Raw genomic sequence first — 25,928 nt, 5'->3', positions numbered from 1 at the left:
AGCCTTCTCAGAGCCTGCTCCTGGGCACCCATCTCAGAATGTGGGTGGCAGAGGAAGAAAGGGGATCCTACACTCAAGACTCTAGTCCCAGCTCTGTGTCACGTGTACCCCATCACAGACCTCTGGGGCCAGAGCAGCGTGCAACTGTCCCCAGGTCGAGGTGTCTCATCCCACCTGTCACCAGGTCGGGGGAAGGGAGTGCCCGGGAGTAGAAGGAGAAATTACACCCAGGAGGATGATAATGAGGCACTTTCTCTGGGTGGGGGAACTCACTGGACTTCAGTGAAACCCAACAAGATGAGAACATCACTACTCTCCGAGAAGAGGAAACCCAAGGCGGCAGGGGCTGGCGCTCCAACCCACAGCCATCCCTGGCCAGGCTGGGATGTAAACCCGGGACCGCCTAACGCGGGGCCTGACTCCATCACGAACGATGGGGCAGAGCAGAGAACTGGAAAGAGAAACGGCAATGGAGGACCCAGCTCCTCCCATCCCGTCTGACACTGAAACCATGACAACACAAGGTGCTGGTTGGAGTCACCAATCAGCGGGCCACATCTGCCTGCTGACCAAGCTGTTCCCAAGCCTCAGCTTTCTTCTTCTGTACAAGGGGGGCAGTAGCTCCCTCCCCAAAGGGCTGCTGAGACCATTAGATACCCAAGACAACGCTGGAAGACGGTAGGTGTTCAACACACGTGGTTCCTGCCCTTTATGGGTGGATGTGTCGCCGTTCTGTCCCTTTGTGGCCCAGGCCTTTCCTTATCTGTCAAGGACCATCCCCCCTCCCCAGCCTTGTCTGGCCCAGTGCCCAGCTGCAGGACTCACTTGTTATTGTAGAAGCTGTGCTTGGCAGCCAGGTTGGAGCACACTGATGGGGAGTCCTTGGTGCCTTTGCTGATGATCCGGGGCTTACTGTCGAAGCAGATCTGTCCAGGGAGAGGGATGGGCTGGGGCCTTCACAAGGCCACTTGGGGAGGGGATGGGCTAGAACTCCGCATGGCTATCTGGGCAAAGACAACCGGTTCCTGCAGGCCCTGTCTTAGGTAGGGGGAAGATAACCCAGGCTCTGGGAACCTCAGGTCTCTGGCCCACAGGTGCCCTGGACCTCAGCTCTCCTTTTTCATCCCTCGGGTCACACAGCTCCAGTGCCTGGGGCAGGGGTTACTCCACGCCCTTGAGTCTCAGTTTCCTCAACTGCAGCTGTGAATAATTAACCTCCTTTATCCCACAGGCTCACTATGCAGGTCACAAAATGACAGACATGAGTTCAGGAGCTCCTGTCTTACGGCCGTGAGCTATGATTGCCAAGCCAACTCTTCCCTAAGGAAAGACAGTACAGGTCTATCTGCTCGAAAGATCAGCAGATCGGGGTGGGCCGGGCCTCACCAAACCCCTCTACCCAGGCCCTTACTTCTCAAAGATGAACATGACACTGTCTCCACCTTCAACGAGCTACAGAGCCAAGTGTACTCTCGAGACTGGGGAAGGCTGGTGGTCATGGGGGTGCACACCTTTAATCCCAGTGCTCGGAAGTACAGACAGGTGGGTCTCTGTGAGTTTAATACTAACCTGGTCTACATAGCAAATTCCAGGCCAGCCAGGGCTAGTGAGACCTTGTCTCAATACCCCCTCAAAAAAACCCCAAAAACCTTAACACTTGGAAAGCTCAATGGAGCTACTGGGATCAGAGCTGGCCTGGGAAAAATGCAGAAATTTGGGAGGGATGGTATAGCTGGGTCACTGGCTGGAAGCAGAGCAGGCACAGCCAAATTGGAACACATGCGGAGGAAGATGTGGAAAGGCAGGCCATGGACACCTTGCTCTAGACACCTCAGCTAAGGCTAAATTCACTATACCCATTTGGGGACCACACTGGACAAGATTCTAGGTCTACCTGGCCCCAGGAAGCATGGCCCTAAAGATTGCCAGTGGTGGCTGGTCCTGGGAGGTGGGCCTGGGCTCTGGGGCTTGCAGCTCAGGTTGACTTGGCCATATGGCCCTCAGGCTCCACCTCACCTCAAACCCTAGCATCACCAATAAATGAGAACAGTATCTGTGCGCTGGAGCCGCCCAGAAAGTATGAATAAAGATCTAGATCCTGGCACACTGTGGGTTCCTAGGGAAGAACAGATGGGGTGATTACTGTTGCTTCCTCACCTCGGTTTTCACCTTTGTAGAATGAGAAGCCAGACAGGATCCGGGTTCTAACAGGATCCCTAGGACCTAACTTTCTGACAGTCTCTGGATCTAGTGACTTTAGGGCCACGCCTCACCACACCCACAGTCTCCAGGGCTAACAACTCCCACAATGGCCGGCCAGCCCAAGGGCACAGCTCAGCCTGGTGAGTGCCTGGGACTGTGGGGGATGGGTGACATGGTTGGGCAGGCGGGTACCTCACAGAGGAAGGTGAAGATGCCCTGGTGCTCCTTGAGGAGCTTGGCAATGGTGAGGCTACCACGCTTGACACCCCCTAGAGGGTCGAAGAGCAGGTCACGGTTGAGGGTGCCCTTCCGTTCCTCCGTCCACACGTCGATCTCCTCCTGATGGTAGGCGAAGGTGCAGTTATCCCCGTACTTACAGTCTTGCTTGTTAATCATGTCTGCAGAGACACAACAGGACACCCGTCTGCCAGGTGGGGGAGGCAGCCCATAGCAGCACCCTGTGATCTCACTGTGGGCAGCAGGACTCGGACCCACCAGGACAGAGCACCGGTGGCTGCTGGCCTCCCAGGAGGCCGCTTTTCCAAACACCAGGACCCAGGACCTCTGTGCTCAGTGCCTCCACACACACCCATAGTGTCTGTGCAAGTCAAGCAAGACAAAGGGTGGAAAGGGATTTGTAGAATACACACATCTACATAAAGAGGAGGGGTTTAGGATTATTCGTCAGGGAGGTGAATAACTGATTAGGGTCAGGAACGCGGGCCGCAGATCTGAAGGGCTGGGTTGTATCCTCAGCTGCAGAGGGACAGAGATGTGGTTCAGGGAATAGCTTCCAAGATCTGGGCCGTCAGACTCAAAGGGCAGAGCAAGTGTCACGGGGTGGGGTGGGGGGTGCGAGTGTGAGGAATGGAAAGGGTGGGGATGGGGATGTGGGCATGCGCTGGCCTGCATCCCACCAGCCACGGGCAGGGCTTCAGGCAGCGTGTTGAGTGCAGAAGGGCTGTATGCAGGTGTCTGGTGCAGAGGGGCTGTATACAGATGTCTGGTGCAGAAGGGCTGTATGCAGATGTCTGGTGTGTGCAGAAGGGCTGTATGCAGGTGTCTGGTGTGTGCAGAAGGGCTGTATGCAGATGTCTGGTGCAGAAGGGCTGTATGCAGATGTCTGGTGTGTGCAGAAGGACTGTATGCAGATGTCTGGTGCAGAAGGACTGTATGCAGGTGTCTGGTGCAGAAGGGCTGTATGCAGGTGTCTGGTGTGTGCAGAAGGGCTGTATGCAGGTGTCTGGTGTGTGCAGAAGGACTGTATGCAGATGTCTGGTGCAGAAGGGCTGTATGCAGATGTCTGGTGCAGAAGGGCTGTATGCAGGTGTCTGGTGTGTGCAGAAGGACTGTATGCAGATGTCTGGTGCAGAAGGGCTGTATGCAGGTGTCTGGTGTGTGCAGAAGGGCTGTATGCAGGTGTCTGGTGTGTGCAGAAGGACTGTATGCAGGTGTCTGGTGCAGAGGGGCTGTATGCAGGTGTCTGGTGAAGAGGGGCTGTATGCAGGTGTCTGGTGTGTGCAGAAGGACTGTATGCAGATGTCTGGTGCAGAAGGGTTGTATGCAGATGTCTGGTGCAGAAGGGCTGTATGCAGGTGTCTGGTGTGTGCAGAAGGGCTGTATGCAGGTGTCTGGTGTGTGCAGAAGGGCTGTATGCAGGTGTCTGGTGTGTGCAGAAGGACTGTATGCAGGTGTCTGGTGCAGAGGGGCTGTATGCAGGTGTCTGGTGAAGAGGGGCTGTATGCAGGTGTCTGGTGCAGAAGGACTATATGCAGATGTCTGGTGCAGAAGGACTGTATGCAGATGTCTGGTGCAGAAGGGCTGTATGCAGATGTCTGGTGCAGAAGGGCTGTATGCAGATGTCTGGTGCAGAAGGGCTGTATGCAGGTGTCTGTTGTGTGCAGAAGGGCTGTATGCAGGTGTCTGTTGTGTGCAGAAGGGCTGTATGCAGATGTCTGGTGTGTGCAGAAGGGCTGTATGCAGGTGTCTGGTGCAGAAGGGCTGTATGCAGATGTCTGGTGCAGAAGGGCTGTATGCAGATGTCTGGTGCAGAAGGGCTGTATGCAGGTGTCTGGTGTGTGCAGAAGGACTGTATGCAGGTGTCTGGTGTGTGCAGAAGGACTGTATGCAGGTGTCTGGTGCAGAGGGACTGTATGCAGGTGTCTGGTGTGTGCAGAAGGGCTGTATGCAGGTGTCTGGTGCAGAAGGGCTGTATGCAGGTGTCTGGTGTGTGCAGAAGGACTGTATGCAGATGTCTGGTGTGTGCAGAAGGGCTGTATGCAGGTGTCTGGTGTGTGCAGAAGGACTGTATGCAGGTGTCTGGTGTGTGCAGAAGGACTGTATGCAGATGTCTGGTGCAGAAGGGTTGTATGCAGATGTCTGGTGCAGAAGGGCTGTATGCAGGTGTCTGGTGTGTGCAGAAGGGCTGTATGCAGGTGTCTGGTGCAGAAGGGTTGTATGCAGATGTCTGGTGCAGAAGGACTGTATGCAGATGTCTGGTGCAGAAGGACTGTATGCAGATGTCTGGTGCAGAAGGGTTGTATGCAGATGTCTGGGGCAGAAGGGCTGTATGCAGGTGTCTGGTGCAGAAGGGCTGTATGCAGGTGTCTGGTGTGTGCAGAAGGTGTATGCAGGTGTCTGGTGTGTGCAGAAGGACTGTATGCAGATGTCTGGTGCAGAAGGGCTGTATGCAGATGTCTGGGGCAGAAGGGCTGTATGCAGGTGTCTGGTGCAGAAGGGCTGTATGCAGATGTCTGGTGTGTGCAGAAGGGCTGTATGCAGATGTCTGGTGCAGAAGGGCTGTATGCAGGTGTCTGGTGTGTGCAGAAGGGCTGTATGCAGATGTCTGGTGCAGAAGGACTGTATGCAGATGTCTGTGCAGAAGGGCTGTATGCAGGTGTCTGGTGCAGAAGGGCTGTATGCAGGTGTCTGGTGTGTGCAGAAGGGCTGTATGCAGGTGTCTGGTACAGAAGGGCTGTATGCAGGTGTCTGGTGCAGAAGGGCTGTATGCAGGTGTCTGGTGTGTGCAGAAGGGCTGTATGCAGGTGTCTGGTGTGTGCAGAAGGGCTGTATGCAGATGTCTGGTGCAGAAGGGCTGTATGCAGGTGTCTGGTGTGTGCAGAAGGGCTGTATGCAGGTGTCTGGTACAGAAGGGCTGTATGCAGGTGTCTGGTGCAGAAGGGCTGTATGCAGGTGTCTGTTGTGTGCAGAAGGGCTGTATGCAGGTGTCTGGTGTGTGCAGAAGGGCTGTATGCAGGTGTCTGGTGTGTGCAGAAGGACTGTATGCAGGTGTCTGGTACAGAAGGGCTGTATGCAGGTGTCTGGTGTGTGCAGAAGTGCTGTATGCAGGTGTCTGGTGCAGAAGGGCTGTATGCAGGTGTCTGTTGTGTGCAGAAGGGCTGTATGCAGGTGTCTGGTGCAGAAGGACTGTATGCAGGTGTCTGGTGCAGAAGGACTGTATGCAGGTGTCTGGTGCAGAAGGGCTGTATGCAGGTGTCTGGTGCAGAAGGGCTGTATGCAGATGTCTGGTGTGTGCAGAAGGGCTGTATGCAGGTGTCTGGTGCAGAAGAGCTGTATGCAGGTGTCTGGTGTGTGCAGAAGGGCTGTATGCAGGTGTCTGGTGCAGAAGGGCTGTATGCAGATGTCTGGTGCAGAAGGACTGTATGCAGGTGTCTGGTGTGTGCAGAAGGGCTGTATGCAGGTGTCTGGTGTGTGCAGAAGGGCTGTATGCAGGTGTCTGGTGCAGAAGGGCTGTATGCAGGTGTCTGGTGCAGAAGGGCTGTATGCAGATGTCTGGTGCAGAAGGACTGTATGCAGATGTCTGGTGTGTGCAGAAGGGCTGTATGCAGATGTCTGGTGCAGAAGGGCTGTATGCAGGTGTCTGGTGTGTGCAGAAGGGCTGTATGCAGATGTCTGGTGCAGAAGGGCTGTATGCAGATGTCTGGTGTGTGCAGAAGGGCTGTATGCAGGTGTCTGGTGCAGAAGGGCTGTATGCAGGTGTCTGGTGTGTGCAGAAGGGCTGTATGCAGGTGTCTGGTACAGAAGGGCTGTATGCAGGTGTCTGGTGCAGAAGGGCTGTATGCAGGTGTCTGGTGTGTGCAGAAGGGCTGTATGCAGGTGTCTGGTGTGTGCAGAAGGACTGTATGCAGGTGTCTGGTGCAGAAGGGCTGTATGCAGGTGTCTGTTGTGTGCAGAAGGGCTGTATGCAGGTGTCTGGTGTGTGCAGAAGGGCTGTATGCAGGTGTCTGGTGTGTGCAGAAGGACTGTATGCAGGTGTCTGGTACAGAAGGGCTGTATGCAGGTGTCTGGTGTGTGCAGAAGTGCTGTATGCAGGTGTCTGGTGCAGAAGGGCTGTATGCAGGTGTCTGTTGTGTGCAGAAGGGCTGTATGCAGGTGTCTGGTGCAGAAGGACTGTATGCAGGTGTCTGGTGCAGAAGGACTGTATGCAGGTGTCTGGTGCAGAAGGGCTGTATGCAGGTGTCTGGTGCAGAAGGGCTGTATGCAGATGTCTGGTGTGTGCAGAAGGGCTGTATGCAGGTGTCTGGTGCAGAAGAGCTGTATGCAGGTGTCTGGTGTGTGCAGAAGGGCTGTATGCAGGTGTCTGGTGCAGAAGGGCTGTATGCAGATGTCTGGTGCAGAAGGACTGTATGCAGGTGTCTGGTGTGTGCAGAAGGGCTGTATGCAGGTGTCTGGTGTGTGCAGAAGGGCTGTATGCAGGTGTCTGGTGCAGAAGGGCTGTATGCAGGTGTCTGGTGCAGAAGGGCTGTATGCAGATGTCTGGTGCAGAAGGACTGTATGCAGGTGTCTGGTGTGTGCAGAAGGGCTGTATGCAGGTGTCTGGTGTGTGCAGAAGGACTGTATGCAGGTGTCTGGTGTGTGCAGAGGGACTGTATGCAGGTGTCTGGTGTGTGCAGAGGGGCTGTATGCAGGTGTCTGGTGTGTGCAGAGGGACTGTATGCAGGTGTCTGGTGTGTGCAGAAGGGCTGTATGCAGATGTCTGGTGCAGAAGGGCTGTATGCAGATGTCTGGTGCAGAAGGGCTGTATGCAGATGTCTGGTGCAGAAGGACTGTATGCAGGTGTCTGGTGTGTGCAGAAGGGCTGTATGCAGGTGTCTGGTGCAGAAGGGCTGTATGCAGGTGTCTGTTGTGTGCAGAAGGGCTGTATGCAGGTGTCTGGTGCAGAAGGGCTGTATGCAGGTGTCTGGTGCAGAAGGGCTGTATGCAGATGTCTGGTGTGTGCAGAAGGGCTGTATGCAGGTGTCTGGTGCAGAAGGGCTGTATGCAGGTGTCTGGTGTGTGCAGAAGGGCTGTATGCAGGTGTCTGGTGCAGAAGGGCTGTATGCAGGTGTCTGGTGCAGAAGGGCTGTATGCAGATGTCTGGTGCAGAAGGACTGTATGCAGATGTCTGGTGTGTGCAGAAGGGCTGTATGCAGGTGTCTGGTGTGTGCAGAAGGGCTGTATGCAGGTGTCTGGTGTGTGCAGAAGGACTGTATGCAGGTGTCTGGTGTGTGCAGAGGGACTGTATGCAGGTGTCTGGTGTGTGCAGAGGGGCTGTATGCAGGTGTCTGGTGTGTGCAGAGGGACTGTATGCAGGTGTCTGGTGTGTGCAGAAGGGCTGTATGCAGATGTCTGGTGCAGAAGGGCTGTATGCAGATGTCTGGTGCAGAAGGGCTGTATGCAGATGTCTGGTGCAGAAGGACTGTATGCAGGTGTCTGGGGCAGAAGGGCTGTATGCAGATGTCTGGTGCAGAAGGGCTGTATGCAGATGTCTGGTGCAGAAGGGCTGTGTGCAGGTGTCTGGTGTTCAGTGCAGAAGGGCTGTATGCAGGTGTCTGGTGTGTGCAGAAGGGCTGTATGCAGATGTCTGGTGTGTGCAGAAGGTGTATGCAGATGTCTGGTGTTGAGTGCAAAAATGCTGCAGTACAGATATGCTTAATCTCGTGGCTGTTCAGGGAAACTGAGAAAAGCAAATAAGGTCTATTTGTTGCTGACCAAATTTCTATGAGCCAGCAGTGAGGACAAGGAAAATAAAGAGATTATTAAAAACCTGATATTTGCAAGCCTTTCCTATGTGCTTTCTGTGGACTCTTCCCATCCCTTTTGGGATCCTGCAGGCTATGAACCTGGCTGTCTATGGACTGTGGGAATCTCACATGCAGATGGTACAGGCTACCACACAGCATCGGCTCCACGGGATATCCCGAATGACCTCTGTCTTTGGACAAGGTCAAGAGAGGAGATGCTCACTCTCAGTGGGTCTCGGGCTTTATCTGAGCTCCCTCATCTCTCCTGTGGTCACTCTGCTGTAGGCCTGGGAGGAGCTGGACCTGGCCGGGCCCCATGTCGGTCCACCCACCTTTGCACAGGTAGTAGGAGCCCACAAAACTGGTTTTGGTAGGCCGGGGCCGGATGCGCTTCCAGATCTGGTCCTCAGAGCTCCGGAGTCGGCCGAGGAGGACATCCCTTTTGCACTTGTGTTCAAGGCCCTCGCGGTAGGTGTAGTCACCGGCCCTGGGGCCTGTGGGCAGGGTACACAGGGATGCAACTCCAGAAAAACCCGCGCACCCTCATCTGGGTCTCTGCAGCTCCCATTGTCTCTCCCCTGGTATGTCCTTGCAGGAAGAGAGAGGACTTGGGAAGCCCTCCAAGGAACCCACCTCATGCCCTAACAGGCCTGGACCTAAAAGTGAGTCTCTAGACTTGTGAAGACAGTGCTTCCCAGAGGGCAGGTCCTAATCAGGGCCCACCCCTTCCTTTCCTGCAGGGGAGGGCCTTGCTCTCCTCGAGGAATCTCCCAGGGATGCACAGGTGCTTTCGGGCCTGGCTTCCACACTCCTGGGATCCCCAGCATCCCCAGGGCAGAGAGGGGTGCTGCTGCTCATGTGAGATTACCTGTTTTAGGGTGGCATAGCTGGCAGGCCTGCTTGAACTCATGGGTGGCAGCCAGAGGGTTCTTGATGAGCAAGGCGGTGTTGGGCATGGAGGGCTCCGGCTGGAAGGGGAGGATGTCGGCCATCTTGGGCCCTGAGTGGTACCTGGACCACCAGGGCCAGCCAATGCAGTCGGGGATAGGTCTGTGTTTTGATCCCTTCCTCCAATCTGTCCTACCCAGTATCAGAACTGTAGCCTTGGACCCTCTCCCACATCTTCCCAGGCCCTGTCTTATACTACAAGAGCCCCAAACACCAGGACCAGCCTCGAAAGCCTCTGGCTGATGGGGGACAATGAGTAGACGCCATCTTGGACCCAGAGTGTTTCCTTGAACTGAAGGTCAGGATGAAAAGCAGAGAAATGGCAGTAGGCTTGTTTAAAGGCTCTGCCCCTGCTCTCCCTCCAGGGTCCCAGAAATCAAGACAGGAGAAGTAGACCCAGGGAGAGCCGGTGGTTTTTCTAGGGCCACACAGCTGGCACCTAAGCCGAAGTGGGCGTGCATGCTATCACTTGTGCTCTTTTGAACCCAGAGGACGCTAAGCCTGGAGATCACTGACACTAGGGACCTCACTGATGGCTGCCGAGCCTTAGTCTAACGCAAGAGGGTAAGGAGTGCCCTATGTGTGCGCTGTAGCATAAAGCAGTGGAGGAAAGGCCAGGAGATCACTTGGGGCTGGTCTGTTCTGAGGGTACTCCTCTTGGAGGATAGAGCACCTCACCAATGCAGAGGGCTCACCTTACCCCCGATCTGGGGCTCATCACCCCAGCATGAATAAGAGGCCTGGTCTGGGAGCCCCACTCCAGTTACTCACCGAGGGGGCTGGCTTCTGAGTACTGCTTGGGGGACGGTGGTCCTGTGAGCTGGTCTCTTCTAAGAAAGAAGACACAGGAGTCACGTGCCCTAGTACAGAGAGCATGAGGGGCCTTTCTAGGATGCCCCGTATATTTCTGCCTCAGAGAAGCTCCATGGGCCCACCCTCCTATTTTCATGATCACAGTCCTGGAGCAGAGAGGCTCCAACATGTCCACCCTTGCTTATGCCTTCTGAGGCTTCCTGTTGCCCATGGGAGAAAGTCCACACTTAGAGCTTAGCTCACAGTGAGACCATGGCTCACACACATTTCCCTCAGGACCCCTGTTCTGGCCTTCAGCTAGCCCCTGATCCTCCACCATACAGATCCTATGCTTCCGAGGCATCAGGTCCTCCAGAAGGAATCCCAGACTCCTCCCTACCGCTGCCATCCCATGGGTCCCTAAGTCATGAGTGCCCTAGACAATCTCTGACCTCCAAAAGCCAACCCTGTCAAGGCCTGGTCAATGGTGTACGTCTCTGGCTCCCAGCCCAGAGACGTGCTAAGGGAGCTCACGACCTGACATCAGGATTATCTCCATGGGACCTGAGCCTGGAGGTTCAGGACTCTGGAGGGCTGGGCAGAGCCCCAGAAGGAGTCACTACCACAGCTCTACTGTTTGATCCAGAACGAAGATGCCCAGCCCGAGACTCGGCCTCCAACAGTGCTGAGCATAGCGGGGAGGACAGTATGTACTGCTCTGGAGAGTGACGGGGACAAGGGGGTGCACTCTGGAGGCACAGAGCTGCAGAGATCAGAGACGGAGCAGCACTGTCAAGGGAGCAGAGGGAGAGAGGACCCACCCAGGCCTCACCTATGAAGGGGTCAGGCTTGTCCAGGGAGCCTCGGGCTGACCCAAAGCTGTCGAGGGCATCTAGCCGAGCCTCGGAGTACGGTAACAGATCCAGGGGGTCCAGCGTGGGCCCTGGAGGGTCAAGGGCATCCAGCACAGAAGCAGCCAGCTTCCTGGAGGGGTCCATGACAAGGCCAAAGGAGGCAGGAGGCAGTGGGCTGGACACGGGGATGGAGCCACCCACCACAGGTGGTAACAGTGGGGTCCCACCAGGAAACACAGGGATCAGCTGAGGCAACTCACTAGGCACGCCACTGCCAGGCAGGCCACCCTGGACCAGAGACTGCAAAGTGGGGACAGAGCCAGGGGTCAGACGAGAACGTGACCTCACGGCCAACCCTGTGGGGGTGGGGCGCTCCAGGAGCCAGGGTTTCCTCCAGAGCCCGGCCTTAAATGCTAAGGAACTGCCGCTCTGCTCAGTCCCTCCTGGGATCTGTTCTGAAGACTCTGGCAAGACCCTCGTTTTTCCCCACTGTGATGTGAACATGGGGCCCTTCCCTCGCCTCTTCACGGGGCTTCATGGGCTTCTAAGTGAGTGACGGGCTTACAGGGACAGAACAAGAAGTCAGCGACGAGGCTCACCAGAGAGTCCAGGAGGGTGTCTAGTTCCGGACCAAACACATCCGCATCTGAGAAGTCGTCCAGGCCCTCCGTGCTGGGGAGAGTCCGGCTGCTGCCGTCCAGGGGGGCCAGGAGGTCCAGGACATGAGGGAACAGGGGCATTGTGGGAGGGGAGGGGAGCAGGGACAGGGGGGCTCGTAGGTCCACGTAGCAGTCTGTGGAGGGGGTGGGCTCAGTAGCTGAAAGGGCCCTGTGTGGTGGGAGTGTCACCTAGTCACTAAGCCAACAGCTTCCCTTCTTCCCCACTTCCACGGGGACCCGCTTTCCCTAGTCCCTGCCCCAGTGGCAGTGGCCCGGAAGTAGTCAAGGAAGGAAGACAGCAGCCTGGAGCTGGGGGGTCCTGATGGCCCTGGCTCCGCTCAGATACCCAGCAGTGCCTTCTTCGAGCACTTATTAGAGGAAAGGACTCCGAGATGTGATCAACAGGGGCGGGCATGGATGAAGGAAAGGGACCAGCTGAGGAAGTGCCCCCCTGCCCTGCCTCAAGGAAGCCCCTGAGGTGTCCCACGCGCCAGAGCTGAGACAGTACCTGTTTCGATGTCATCTATGGATCCCAATCCGTTAGACGTTCCCTGTGGAGAGGAAGAGAAAGGTGTAGGAAGGAATGGCCACAGGGCCCCTCGCCTCACAGAGGGTTCAGAAGAATCTGAACTTGGCAGCTGCGCCTGTGGGGGTCAGATTCTAAGAGCAGCCTTTGGGCCGGGGGAAAGGCTGGAGCTTGCTCTCTGGTGTGGCCGTCACTCACCCTATCTGGACTCATTTCCTTGTTTGTAAAATATGGATACAGAGCCACACTGCGTGGAACTGTTACAGAGAGAAGGCACAGGGGGAGGGCTGCCACACAGCAGTTCTCTGTGCTTATCATGGGTATAATGTGCGCTGTCAGGAGGCTGGCTTTCAGCCACGAGGGACACAAGTCATTCCTCGACCCTGAATACACTCCCTCTTTTCCATGATGCTCCCACCATCCAGCGGCACCTTGTGCGGCCCAGGATGGCCTGTCTCCTTCATGTCCCTGTGGAGAAGGCCCAGACCCTCAGCAGTAGCCACCCTCTCTAAGGTCAGTAGTCGAAGTCATTGCAGCACAATCCATCCAGCACCCTGCCTCACCCACCGTTTCAGCCAGCACTCTGTGAGATGCTCACAGCTTCCATTCTTGGGTCAGGGCAGGGCTGTGTGACTAAGGCCTGCCTTGATTGACCCTGTCCGGTCTATCGTTCCTTGGAACCAGGCATTCTCCCAGCCCCACCCCCGAGCCTGCCCACAGACCACACAGTGAGTGCGTGTACGTCTGTTCCCCGGGATTTTTGTACACCACAGGTAAGTTGCACAGACCAAGGCAACCGTGCTGAGCAAGGAGCTGTTTTTCCCACGGTGTGTACAGGAAGTAGTTGAGGGGGGAACAAGGGAGCCCAGGATGAATGCCTCTATGGAGAGCTGATTCTCCCGATCAGGGCTGCCTAGGCCCAGCGGGACAAGGGACCCCCCAGCCCTCCTGCTCCCACACTGTCCAGGCTTCTCTCTCCATGCCCTTTGGCACAACCCCTACAAGTTACATTCACGTTGCAATAAAGGCCTCAGATAGCCAAAGCCCTCAGGGAAGGGGTGGAGTGGTTACCTCAGAGACAGGATGCTCGCAGAATCTGACCCCCAAGGCATGCTCAGACTCTCCTGAACCCTGAGGAACTACACCAGTGGTCTAGAGGATGGGTATCTCTTCCTCTCCTGACTACAGGCCTCTGCTCAGGCTGCTCTGTGGCCTATGAACCCGTTCCCTCTCTACCTGGCTGAAGGCTGTTCCCCCAGCTCTCCATGGGGTATTCCACTCTGCTTGGGCTTCTCACAGACCTCCACCACTGTGACCAGTCCTGACCTCGGTGGCCGTGGCTCAATGTACCGATAAGCAGACAGAGATTGGTGAAAAGTGTGGGGTAGGGGTGGGGGCCTTCGTGGTCCACTGCCCGGGGTCACCCCGATGGGTGACTCCAGAGCTCTTGGAATTGGATGAAGGGAGACAGGTTGGTACAAAGTTGGGGGAACATTTGGGGTCCTGGGCCACATCCTACCTGATCCGTCAGGCCAGCCGGGGTGCCATTGCTAAGCAGAGAAAATGTTTCCAATTCCTGCCAGAGATTGGGGAAGAGGCGGACAGAGATCAAGACGGTGGACACAGGCAAAGCATCCCACCCAGCCAGGACAGCACAGAGACCCTGACACCAGCTATGGGGTCTTCGGTGCCACCCAATGCTCCCTACCTGCGGGACTGCCGCTGCCACCTGCCCTGGCTCCCAGGGTCACGTTGGGATTTTTTTTTTTTTAGTTCCAACTGTGACCTCGGCAGAGAATCTAAAGACACACATTCCTGCGACGCGCCAGGCACCATCTCCTGTGTTCTCTTTTTAGTCCTCCCGTGAGCCCCCTTAGGTGGACGGAATTCTCTGTCTTCCGGATGTGGCAACTGGTGGAAACATGCACTAACGTGTTCAAGGTCAGGCCAGAAAAACTGAAGCCATATGTTCTGGGACATGCCGTTTCCAGACACGCGGCAGGTGACATATGTGGATGTGAAGGAGGCCAGCAGACACGAATATTCAGACAGACACCATGAGGGGAACATGAAACTGAAGGATGCCAGGGTTGACTTGGGCCGTCTCCATGTGGTTAAAGGGAGGTGTTTTAACAGCTGGTGTCTAAGGTGAGCTGGGAGCTTTGGCTGTTCTTTCCTCTTCCCCAAGGTCCTGCTGCTCATTCCAGGGCTTTCAGCCAGCAGGGAGAAAGGTCACCTGCTGCCATTCCCTCTGTCCTTACCAGGCTCTGGCTTCCTGACTCAGGGTCCCTCCAGTCACACCCCTCTTCTGTATGCCTGCCCCAGCTCCCACCTACCTGGGGTCTCTTATATGCCTTCCGCACCCGCAGCCCAAGCTTCTGTGCCAGCTCCTGACCCAGCTGAGTGACATTTTCATCCTGCAGAAGGCAGGACACGGGATCAGATACAACAGGTGGGTCAGGCAGCCCCGGTGCGCAGAGCTGGGCTCCTGGACATCTCTGTGTGGCCCTGGGAAGTGACACTGGCTTTCCAAGTCACATGCTAGGAACAGTGGGGGTCGGGGGTAAAGGAATAGATGTTTTTATCTTTTTCCAGCTTATCTCTGAGACAGGGACTCACTGTGTTGCTCAGCCTGGCCTTGAACTCCTGGGATTACGGGTACAGCCCATTGTGCCGGGCCATCTGCAATTTTTATTTATTTTCTAGTGATGCTAGGAGTCAAATTATGTTGTTTTCTGTTTTGTTTTTTATTTTTTTCGAGGCAGGGTTTCTCTGTGTAGCTTTGGAGCTTGTCCTGGAACTCGCTCTGTAAACCAGGTTGGCCTCAAACTCAGAGATCTGCCTGGCTCTGCCTCCCGAGTGCTGGGATTGAAGGCGTGCGCCACCACCGCCCGGCCCAGGTAGGACATTTTATGAACATGAGCTGGTGTGTGGGGAAAAAAGCAAGTGCTTTGTTCAAGGTCACACTGGAGCTCGGCATGGTAACAGACCTAGACTCCAGAGTTGTTTCAGAGTCACCAGAGGGGCGGCAGGTCTTGATCGGTGCCTGTGTGGACACCATATAGTAAATACTTATACAGTGACCAAATGGCAGAGTGGGACCCATGTCCGTTTCAGTGAACAGATGCTGGTGGGCGGGGAGGACATGCATGTGAGTGTCGAGCAAGCTCTCTGTTGGTCATTTCTCTTTGTCACTTCCCCACCCCAGAGTGACAGCCCCGACACCACCGTCTCTTCATCTTGAAAACGGGGATAAGGGTACCAGTTTCACGGCACAGGGCAGTTTTAGCAACGGTGACACACCGTCCCAGCTCGTAAACTATAGCCAGCATCCCCAGCCTCCTGCGGCAGAGGAGGAAGCCAGCGCTCAGGAGGACGCGGTGGCACGGAGCACGGGAGGATGGAGCGCGGGAGGATGGAGCACCGGAGGATGGAGCACCGGAGGATGGAGCATGGGAGGATGGAGCACGGGAAGGGACAGGACTCACGTGGGGAAGGGCCAGGGAGCACCGGCTGCTGCATTCATAGGCCTCTTTGTGGCGCCCCAGCTCGTTGAGGGCGCGCGCCTTGCGGAACAGTGCCCGGATACTCTCGCTGTCCAGGCCCAGCGCCTTCTCACTGTCCTCCAGCGCCTTCTCATACAGGCCCTAGGGGAGACAATCAGGCGGCCCAATGGTCAGCACCTTGACCCTCGGGATGGAAAGCATCCTCACTTTCCGGCAGAAGAACCGCAAGGGGACGGCCTCAGGGACCAGGCTGAGGAGCTTCAGGGCAGAGGTAAGGGCAGGAGGGTAGCACCGACTCTGACGTAAGGATGACAGGCAGGTACTGGAGGGCCGCTGTGGCGAGGGCCGCAGGTTCCACAGCGGTGAGCCTGCTGGGTGACACATCTGTTGACTTGTCTGCCCTTGGCTTGGAGCACCTCACAGAGGTGCAGTCAGGAAGAAAGGGTCACCCCTGAGAGTCTAACTCGGTGCATCTGAGGTGGGGCTGTGGCTGGGTATGCTTTTCTGGGCGTTGTCTTTGTTGTGGCTATGAACATGCTTGCAGGTGTGTGTGCCCAGGGGTGCTCATGTAGGAGCCAGGGGCCTCCATCTTATTTTCTGAGACATGATCTCTCCCTGGACCTGGCTTCACTGATTGAAGAAACTGGCTAGACCGTTGATTCTCAACATGTGGGTCGCGACCCCATGCCGACCGATCTTTTCACAGGGGACACCCAAGATCATCAGAAAACACAGATATCTGCATTATGATTCACAACAGTAGCAAAATTACAGTGATGAAGTAGCAACAAATTTTTTTTTTTTTTTTTTTTTGGTTTTTCGAGACAGGGTTTCTCTGTGTAGCTTTGCACCTTTCCTAGGACTCATTTAGTAGCCCAGGCTGGCCTCGAACTCACAGAGATCCGCCTGCCTCTGCCTCCCGAGTGCTGGGATTAAAGGCGTGCGCCACCACCGCCTGGAGCAACAAAAATAATTTTATGGGGGCTGGAGAGATGGTTCAGTGGTTAGAGCACTGGCTGTTCTTCCAGAGGTCCTGAGTTTAATTACCAGAAACCACATGATGGCTCACAGCCATCTATAATGAGATCTGATACCATCTTCTGGAGTGCAGGCATACATGTAGACAGAGCACTCATACATAAAATTAATTAATTAAAAAAATTAAAAAATCACTTCATGGTTGGGGTCATCACACCATGAGGAACTGTATTAAAGGGTCACAGCATCAGGAAGGTTGAGAACCACTGGGCTAGACAGCAAGCTCCAACTGATGTTATCTATAAGGAGAAGGGTGTGAGGGGGTTTAATAAGTGTGTGTGTACACGTGTGTGTAAATATGTAGGTACATGTGTGTCCATATGTATGTGTGTCTCTGTGTATATGAGTATGTCTCTATGTATACATGTGTGGCTATGTACACATGTGTATGCATTTCTGTGTGTGTGTGTGTGTGTATGTGTGTGTGTGTGTGTATGCGTGTGTGTGTGTGTGTGTGTGTATGTGTGTATGTGTGTGTGTGTGTGTGTGTGGGTGGGTGTATGTGTGTGTGTGTATGTGTGTGTGTGTATGCGTGTGTGTGTGTGTGTGTGTGTGTTTGTGTGTGTGTATGTGTGTGTGTGTGTGTATGTGTGTGTGTGTGTGTGTGTGTGTGTGTGTGTATGTGTGTGTGTGTGTGTGTTCTGAGAATCAGTCATTGAACTCAGGTCCCCTGTGTTTGCAAGACAAGAATGCAAATACTTTCCTCACAGAGCCACCTCTGCCGCAGCAGGCATGTACATGGTGTACAAACATACAGGCAGGCAAAACACCCGTACACAGAAAATAAAAGTTACTATACAGTCTTCTTTAGCCAGGCGGTGGTGGCACATGCCTATAATCCTAACACTTGGAAGGCAGAGGCAGGCGGATCTCTGAGTTTGAGGCCAGTCTTGTTTACAGAGTGAGTTCCAGGACAGCTGGGGCTACACAGAGAAACCCTGTCTCAAAAAACAAAAACAAATAAAAAAAATTATTACTTTTCTTTTCAAAAACCGGTCATGGTACACCGGGCGATGGTGGTGTATACCTTTAATCCCAGCACTCAGGAGGCAGAGCAGGCGGATTACTATGAGTTCGAGACCAGCCTGGTCTACAGAGCGAGTTCCAGGACAGGCTCCAAAGCTACAGAGAAACCCTGTCTCAAAAAACAAACAAAAAACAACAACAAAAAACCTCCCCCCCAAAAACCGGCCATGGTGGCACACACCTTTAACCTGAGCTCTTAGGAGGTAGAGGCAGGTGTTTATGAGTTGTAAGGAGTTGTAGGCCAGTCTCGTCTACACAGAGAGTTCCAGGCTAGCCAGAGCTACATAATGAGACACTATCAAAAGAGAGAGAGAGAGAGAGAGAGAGAGAGAGAGAGAGAGAGAGAGAGAGAGAGGAAGAAGTGGAGGAATCAAGCCTGGAGAGGAGCGTGGAGGGACCCCGTGCGGGCCGCGGGAGGGCCAGGCTCACCATGGTGAAGTAGCAGGCCGCTCTGTTGACATGCAGCTTGCACAGCAGCTCCCGAGGCAGAGCCACCTGGTCCGAGGCGGCGTAGTCAGCCACGTTCAGCCCTTCCATGTACTGCACCAGAGCCTGCTTGTAGTCCTTCTCCCGGAACAGGTCATTGCCCTCGGCAAACAGGTTCTGTACAAGCTTGAGCAGGAAGGCCTGGGCAGGGCAGGTACACGGGGACTCAGGAGGTCTCCACGCAGACTAGCTCAGTTACAGCCCTCTGCCCGGAACGCAAATGCGCTCCCCTTCACCCACCCACCCACCGACGTGACACTCACCTCATACTCTTCTTGCTTTAGGGGTAGTGTTGACCTGGTAGGAAAAGAGAGACAGAGGAAGGCATAAGCTCATGGGTCCCACGCGGAGCCCCAGGGCTGGCGCTTCAGGCCCGAGGTTGTGCCAGGAATCGGCTCCTCCCACTTAGAACTCCATCAGTGTGGTTCCGGTAAGAGGTGAGAGGACTGCATGAGACCACTCAGTTCTGATGGAAGGCCTTGCATTTTCCCCAGGCTAGCCCAGCCAGCAGCTGTCCTCTGCCTACGAGCTCGGCCCTCTCCTCGGGAAAGCAAGTGCCCAGGTGTCCCTAACTTACAAAGGCAGAGTAGCCATGGCTAGGTCTAGGAAGCCCCCAGGCCTGGGAAAGGACAAGAGGAGAATAATCAGACTCGGGCCAAGGCAAAGTCAAGGGTGACTTGTATGGGGACGGGATGCTGCTCGGAAATTAACCTCTACTCGGGAACTACAACCTCATCTAACCAAATCTGTACCTCAGGCCCAAGGGAGACTCACAGAGTCCACCTCAGGTACCCTTGGTCTGAGAGGCTCTGCCCTTCTCCTGATCTAACTCAAAACAGTCAGTGCCAGGGCTGGAGAGATGGCTCAGTGGTTATGAGCAGTGGCTTCTCTTCCAGAGGACCCGGGTTCAATTCCCAGCACCCACATGGCAGTGCACAACTCTCTGTAACTCCAGTTCCAGGGGATCTGACACCCTCACACAGATATACATGTAGGCAAAACACTAATGCACATAAAATTAAAAAAAAATAAAATGAAATAAAAAATTAAAAAAAAAAAAAAAAAAAACCCAGTCAGTGCCAGGCCCACTGACAGCTGTCAATCCCTCAGGCCAGACACCAACAAGTCACTCAGGGCCTAGCTAAATCTACAAAAGCACAGCTCCGTGTGGTGGAGAGCCACTGTCTCAGGAGAGCTGCATCTGTCAGGCTGGAGGGAGGGCGGGGCGTGTCTCCTGGTCCCTCACCGAGGGGAAAACGGATGCTGTGGGGAGCAGAAGATGCAGAGGGCGAGGGGGACCTGAGAGACTGGATGAGACCCAGAGGCAGCCAGGGCCAGGCACTGGTGGAATCCACAGCTTTTCTGCCTTGCTGGCCCCTTTCCCAGCTCACCCCAGCTCTCCACACGCCCGGGCACACTGAGCAGGGTTCAGCCAGGAGGAAAAGGAGAACCAGACCACCCTGCCCACCGTCCACTGCCCACTTACTGAATGAACTGCAGCCCCTTCTCGATGTCTGCCTTCCGTTTCTGCCTCTCCATCAGTGTCTGCGGGGAGAGCACAGTCCGTCAATCAGACAACGGGGGTGTGGGGGGGTGTTGGGCAGAGTGGGGGTGGCAGATATCCCCACCTTACCCCGCGGCTGTCAGAAGGTTCTTTCCCGCCAGGCGGTGGTGGCGCACGCCTTTAATACCAGCACTCGGGAGGCAGAGCCAGGCGGATCTCTGTGAGTTCGAGGCCAGCCTGGTCTCCAAAGTGAGTTCCAGGAAAGGCGCAAAGCTACACAGAGAAACCCTGTCTCGAAAAACCAAAAACAAACAAAAAACAAAAGAAAGAAAAAAAAAAAAGAAGGTTCTTTCCCTCCCACTTATCCCCCTTGTAGAGGTTTGAAGGGTCCAATTTGTTTGTTGGGTTTTTCAAGACAGGGTTTCTCTGTGTAGCCCTGGCTTTCCTGGACTCGCTCTGCAGACCACGCTGGCCTCGAACTCACAGAGATCCGCCTGCCTCTGCCTCCCGAGTGCTGGGATTGAAAGTGTGCACCACCACCGCCTGGCTGGAGGGGTCTTGAGAGCGACCGGCCACCTCAGGCACTACACAGGCCACGGGCCATGCAGCTATCTTGCAGACCCATGACCCGCCGGACTCATGTGTGTGGTGAACTTGAGGGGCAAAGGTTATGTGAGGACCACTGGGCCTTCACCACACAATGACTTGGGTAAGAGTAGTGCCTGGGACCATCTCAAGTTCAAAGGAAGAGCCTTGTTTTACCATTGGACTCAGTCCCTGTGCTACCAGGGCCTAAGCACAGGACCACCAAGGAGAAGGAAGCCAGCAAGTGCAAGGGCTGCCGACAACTGGAGATTCGAGGGGCATCTGGAGGAGCTCCTTCCTGCACTGAGCTCCTTTAGGCTCCTGTTCACGCAGCAGCGAGAGGCCCATTCACCCTGATACGAGAAGGCAAACTCAGCTGCGGCTGTAAGCTGGGGGTGGCATGCCCTTTCTTTCATGTCCACCAGCAGTCCCGTCAGGCCACTAGTGAGCCCCAGGGATGGCTACCCAGGGAGAATGATGGTGTGCATACCTCTTGCCTGGACCTGGGCCTGGGCCAGGGCGTGGAGCTCAGCCCAGGAAGGCCTTCCTTCTCTCTCCACAGCACACCTGTAGCTCTCCATCTTCACCAGGCAGGGAGGGAGGTTTGGGGACACAGCTGTCACCCCAGGGAGCCCTCCATATGCAGAGAAACCAATGTGTGTGTGTTTATGGAGCACTGACATGGGGGGGGGGACCACTCCCAGTCTGTTTGGTCTCAAGTGACTTGGAGAAGGCTCTGGACTCAGACGTGGGTGTGAGTTCGACTTTGGACTTCCGTGTCCCAAGGGGGTAATAGGGCTGATGGCAGAGCCTGCCACACTGGCTATCATGAGGGCCTGGGAGATGACAGGTGCTGAGTCCCTGGCACAGACAATGGTCCAAACATCACAGGAAGTTGTGTGATCCCACACCGCCCCTCTCTCTTGCAAGGCACTCTACACTGTGGTTCCTGGGTCAGATACCTGACTGCAATCCAGTGCCATAGCAAGAGGTCAGCCATGAGAGCTGCGGCTTCTCAATCAGTCTTTGCCCTCAGCTTCTCTGTCTGCAGAATGAGCCCCTCATTCCTGCACCCCACGCTGCCCCTTGTCACACAACCCTGCATCCTGCTTTCACGGTTCCCTATACCCTTCCCGGGCTCACTGCAAAGGCTTCTCTCCTTTCAGGTCCTTGAAAATGCCCCACCACTCCTCACCCATCCAGTGTTGGCCAGGAACCTGGGTAGCTTTGGTGGCTCAGGGACAGGCTTGTCCCGGACATGTAATTGAGCGGGGGAGACAAGGCCATACCATGCAATGGGACCCAGTTCCACACAGGGGAAGCAGCCTCTGTGGGTCTGACCACAGGCACCACATGGCATAACCATGACCCGTGTCCTCTGAGCCCCCAGTTCAAGGCCAGCCTGGTCTATAAAGCCGCTTCCAGGACAGCCAGGACTACATAGAGAAACCAAAAACAAAATGAAACAAAACAAGAAACCAAATTAGGAAAAGACAGAGGCAGCCCTTTGAGCTTTGGGAGTGTATTTGTGACATCTGCCTCTAGCCCCCTAAGGCAGATGTCTGTCTAGGATGATTCCCTGCAGGAAAATATCATGCCTCTCCCCAGTTCAGGCCCCAGGGTCTACGTGGATCACCGAGGGGTCCTCCTGTTGTGTATAAAGGCCTCAGAGCAAGACCAGCCAATAGACTTCATCTCAAAGAGCAACATGGCAGGTAGAGGCTGCTGGGGCCACCCAGGGGGGTGCTGGTTAAGGAGGGCCCCTAGGTTCTCATGGTACTTTCAAGGAAAAAACCTACACTATGTGATGATTGCTTACCACAAGGTCCAGCACCAAACACTCACGGGCCCTCAACCACACCTCCCATCAGAGTGCCCCTACTGCTGAGAGCCATGTTAATGCAAAGACACATGCAGTCCGAGTCGCAGGTCTGCGGGCGGTCCGGGGTAACAGTGGATAGAGCCCAGGCTGTGACCAAGGTGAGCTAGAAGAAAGGGAAGTGCCCACTGCACCCCCTTTCTGCCCAGCCGAGGGTGGTGGCACACACCCTCAATCCCAGCATTTAGGAGGGAGGCAGCGGCAGGTGGATCTCTGTGAGTTTGAGGCCAGCCTGGTCTACAGAGCGTGAGTTCCAAGACCCAGACAGAACTGCATTTATTCCCGGCAACAACTGCTACATTTCCATGCTTGGGGCTGCTGGGGGTGGGATGGGGCTCTCTTAGACCACTTGCTGCCCTCAGAGAACTCCTGGGCCAGCAGAAGAGCTGTGGGCCCGGGCCTGAAACCACCCGGTGCAAGCAAGGAAGGGGAACCAACGCTGGCCAAGCCGGGAGCAGTGGTGCACACCTGTAACCCCAGAACTTGGGACGTAGAGGCAGGAAGATCAGGCGTTTCAAGGCCAGCCTTGGCTACATAATGGACTTTGAGGCCAGCTGGCCTACAGGTGCAGGTGACTCTGTCTCATATCCCCGCCCCCCCCCCAAAAAAAACCCAAAATAACAACAACAAAACATGCCCTCAGAGGGTTCACTGCCCAGTGAGAACCCTAACTATAGGGACATGGTTAGAATATGACAGATAGGCATTCATCATCCATGCATCCATCTAAACATCCATCTGTGAATGGAGTGAACACTCTTTCAGTGGGGGACCTGAAGAGATGGCTCAGTGGTTTGGAACACTTGTTGGCTCTACTGGAAGACCTGGGTTTGATTCCCAGCACCCACATGGTGGCTCGCAACCATCAATCAGTAACTTCAGTTCTACAGGACCTGACACCCTCCTCTGACATCTGCAGGCACCAGGCCTGCACGTGACAGACAGACAGACATGCAGGCAAAACAGCCATCCAATCTTTTGGGGCAGGTACACCGACAAGGAGGGCATTTGTCACCAAGCTTAATGACTTGAATTCAATCTCTGGAACCTAAAGTCAAAACAGATGCCCCCAACTTGTCCTCTGACCACCACACAGGAACTGAGGCATACTGGCACCTACACACACACACACACACACACACACACACACACACACACACACAAATATTACAAATGCGCGCATGCGCACGCCACACACACACACCCCCACACCACCCCCCCACACACACATACCACACACACTTCCCCAGCAGAAATATCTTTAGTGTTCTTCAACAAGTAGGAACTAGCCATGAACAAAGTCACCAGTGTCTTTTTCAGAAGTAATGCCACACAAGAAGGACACGTGACAAGGAGAAGCTGAGAAGGACAGGAAGGCGTATTTTAGAGTCAGAGAAAGCGACTATAACATCTGAACAGAAACCTCAATGACGCGAGGGAATGAGCGCTGTGAACAGTGTGTGTGTGCGTGCACGGGTGTGTCCGTGTTGTGCCTCTAATGCTAAACAAACAAACAAACAAACACAAAGACCCTACCCTGAGGGTTTGTAGGTGCAGTGAGGGTTGTCTGTGGCTTCCACTCTAAGGAGCATTTTGAACATTGTGACTTATTTACATCTCCCGATTAGCTAGTCGGACAGGAAGGCAGCACTCCACGAGGCTAGGAAGGCTGGCCAGGCCACACAGTGGCCCGGGTTAAAAAAGACTGGGGAGGAGGCAGGCGGCAGGGAGCCTTGATGGTGTGTGTGTGTGTGGGGGGGAGCACCTCCCAGCCCCGGTGGTTCTTGAACCCACACCTACCCCTTCCCTCCTCAAGGAAGAAAATTCTCACAGGCAGTTATTATGCACCAAATGTTTGTGTCTCCCCCAAGTGTCTATGCGGAACGATCAGCTCCCATTTACACACAGGGACCAGGCCTATGGGGGACTGGGAGTGAAATGTCATGAAGGTGGGGTCCTAACGGGCATCTTGTCATGGCAGCCTGGGCAGGCTAACTCAGATTTTGTATTAGAAAGCGGGGCAGTGCTATAAAAGATACCTGGATATCTTTTATAGACAGCAGGGACCTTGGAACCCGGGGTGGAGCAGAGACTGGAGGCGTTTGAAGTGGACGACAGAAAAAGCCTGGGGGCTGAGGCTGGTGGGGTGGCTCAGTGGGTAAAGGCACTTGCTGCCAAGCCTGGTGGCCTGAGTTCAATCACGGCCCCACATGGTGGAAGGAGACAATTCTCACAAGCGTGCTGGGGCACACACACAGAGTAAATAAGCAGTACACAAATTCAAAAACCTAGACGGCTGTTGTGGGACCAGAGGTAGAAATGCAAATATGAAAGGTGATTCACGTGAGGTCTCAGGAAGGCAGAGCCGGCCAAAGCGAAGGGCTCTGCCATCCCACAGCACACAGCCACCACCACAGACAGAAGGCGCAAAACATGTGCACACTCACAGTGGTTCTGGGCTGGAGAGATGGCTCAGCGGTCAAGAGCACTGGCTGATCTTCCAGAGGCCCTGAGTTCAGTTTCCAGTATCTACATCCTGGCTCACAACTCTAACTCCAGTTCCAGGGGATATGACACCTCTCCTGTCATATCTGCGTTTATGTCTGTACACCTTGAGTGTGCGGTGCCCTCAAAGGCCAGAAGAGGGTGTCAGATTCCACTGAGACTAGAGTGGCGGACTGCCGGGAACTGCCATGTGGGAGCTGGGAATTGAACCTGGGTCCTCTGGAGGAGCAGCTGGTTCCCTCAACTGTCCAGCCCTCTCTCCAGCCTCAGCCCCAGGCTTGTTTTTTGTTGCTGTTGTTGCTACTGGTGGTTTTGTTTGTTTTATTTTAGACAAGATCTGGAATGGAAGTCCAGCCTAGACTCAGACTCACTGTACAGTTGAGACTTAAACTCCTGATCTTCCTCCTCTACTTCCCAAGGGCTGGGATTAGAGGCCTGTGCCACCACACCTGGCATGGAATATATTGTCTTTTAATTTTTAGTTATTACTATTGTACGTGTACGATGTGGGTATGAGTATGTATGAGTGCAGAATGCATGGGCTGCCACAGGAGTCGTGTGGAGGTCAGAGGGCACTTTAAGGAGTCAGTTCTCTTTCCTCTGTGGGATCCAGGGATCAAACTCAGATAGTCACGCTTAGCAGCAAGTGCTTTACCCACTGAGGCATCTTGCCAGTGTATTATTATTTTAAAATAAACATTACTATAGCAAAAAACTTAAAAATATCACACACCAAAATTAAATAGATCCAAAGTCTAATACAACTTAGAACTTAGATACAGTTAGCATTGGCCAATTCTAATTGAATGTATTATTCCTAAAAAAGTATGCCAGATGCCAGGAGGTGGTGGTGCACGCCTTTAGTCTCAGTGCTTAGGAGGCACGGGCAGGTGGATCTTCCAGTTCAAGGCCAGCCTGGTCTACATAGTGAGTTCTAGGACAGCGAGGGCTACACAGAGATATACCCTGTCTTGAAAAACAAAAACAAAAATGTATGGTGCCAGGCATGGTGGTGCAGAGTAGGAGTAGTACTGTGAGTTCCAGGCCAGCCTGGGCTACATAGTGAGACTGTCTCAAAATAAATAAATAGATAGACTGATAGATAGACAGACAGACAGGTTGTTTTTTGTTTTTGTTTTTGTTTTAAGAACACATGAAAAACTTGAAGTGGCCTTAGTGCTTGCCCATAAAGGATCCACCTAAGTAATTAAATCGTAGCCATGGAATACAACAGAGCTACTGAATCTATACCTAGAATTACGGCAATGCCTCCGCGCACAGCTGCGGGACAGAAGAAGATCCCAGAATGCTTTGTGTGGTATGATCACCTGTGTGATGTGTGTTTACGTGCAGAGGAGGAGTTGGAAAGAATATGGTCCAATGTCTCGTTTTCTC

The 25,928-nt window shown here is 54.4% G+C and overlaps 1 protein-coding gene across 2 annotated transcripts in view; it reads right to left on the bottom strand.

The window, feature by feature from the left end:
• Window positions 1-25,928, bottom strand: part of Zc3h7b (zinc finger CCCH-type containing 7B) — a 59,889-nt gene that overhangs the window by 15,357 nt on the left and 18,604 nt on the right. Inside the window, exons 2-15 of one of the 2 annotated variants that reach the window (XM_076556398.1) lie at window positions 19,547-19,605; window positions 18,324-18,357; window positions 18,004-18,201; window positions 15,493-15,651; window positions 14,341-14,421; window positions 13,524-13,580; window positions 11,987-12,029; window positions 11,419-11,612; window positions 10,798-11,119; window positions 9,945-10,003; window positions 9,094-9,193; window positions 8,558-8,719; window positions 2,395-2,600; window positions 826-926 (exon numbers count right to left, since the gene is read on the bottom strand). In XM_076556398.1, coding sequence (XP_076412513.1) covers window positions 826-926; window positions 2,395-2,600; window positions 8,558-8,719; window positions 9,094-9,193; window positions 9,945-10,003; window positions 10,798-11,119; window positions 11,419-11,612; window positions 11,987-12,029; window positions 13,524-13,580; window positions 14,341-14,421; window positions 15,493-15,651; window positions 18,004-18,201; window positions 18,324-18,357; window positions 19,547-19,599 — 1,769 coding nt within the window. In that variant the 5' untranslated portion in view covers window positions 19,600-19,605. Of the gene's footprint in view, window positions 1-825; window positions 927-2,394; window positions 2,601-8,557; window positions 8,720-9,093; window positions 9,194-9,944; window positions 10,034-10,797; window positions 11,120-11,418; window positions 11,613-11,986; window positions 12,030-13,523; window positions 13,581-14,340; window positions 14,422-15,492; window positions 15,652-18,003; window positions 18,202-18,323; window positions 18,358-19,546; window positions 19,606-25,928 lie in introns of both variants that reach the window. The other variant, XM_076556397.1, reaches the window with a different exon arrangement.

This window comes from Peromyscus maniculatus, chromosome 20 (assembly GCF_049852395.1).
Source record: "Peromyscus maniculatus bairdii isolate BWxNUB_F1_BW_parent chromosome 20, HU_Pman_BW_mat_3.1, whole genome shotgun sequence".
In the NCBI taxonomy this organism is placed as follows: domain Eukaryota; kingdom Metazoa; phylum Chordata; class Mammalia; order Rodentia; family Cricetidae; genus Peromyscus; species Peromyscus maniculatus.
This window is presented reverse-complemented; position numbering and strand designations above follow the sequence as displayed.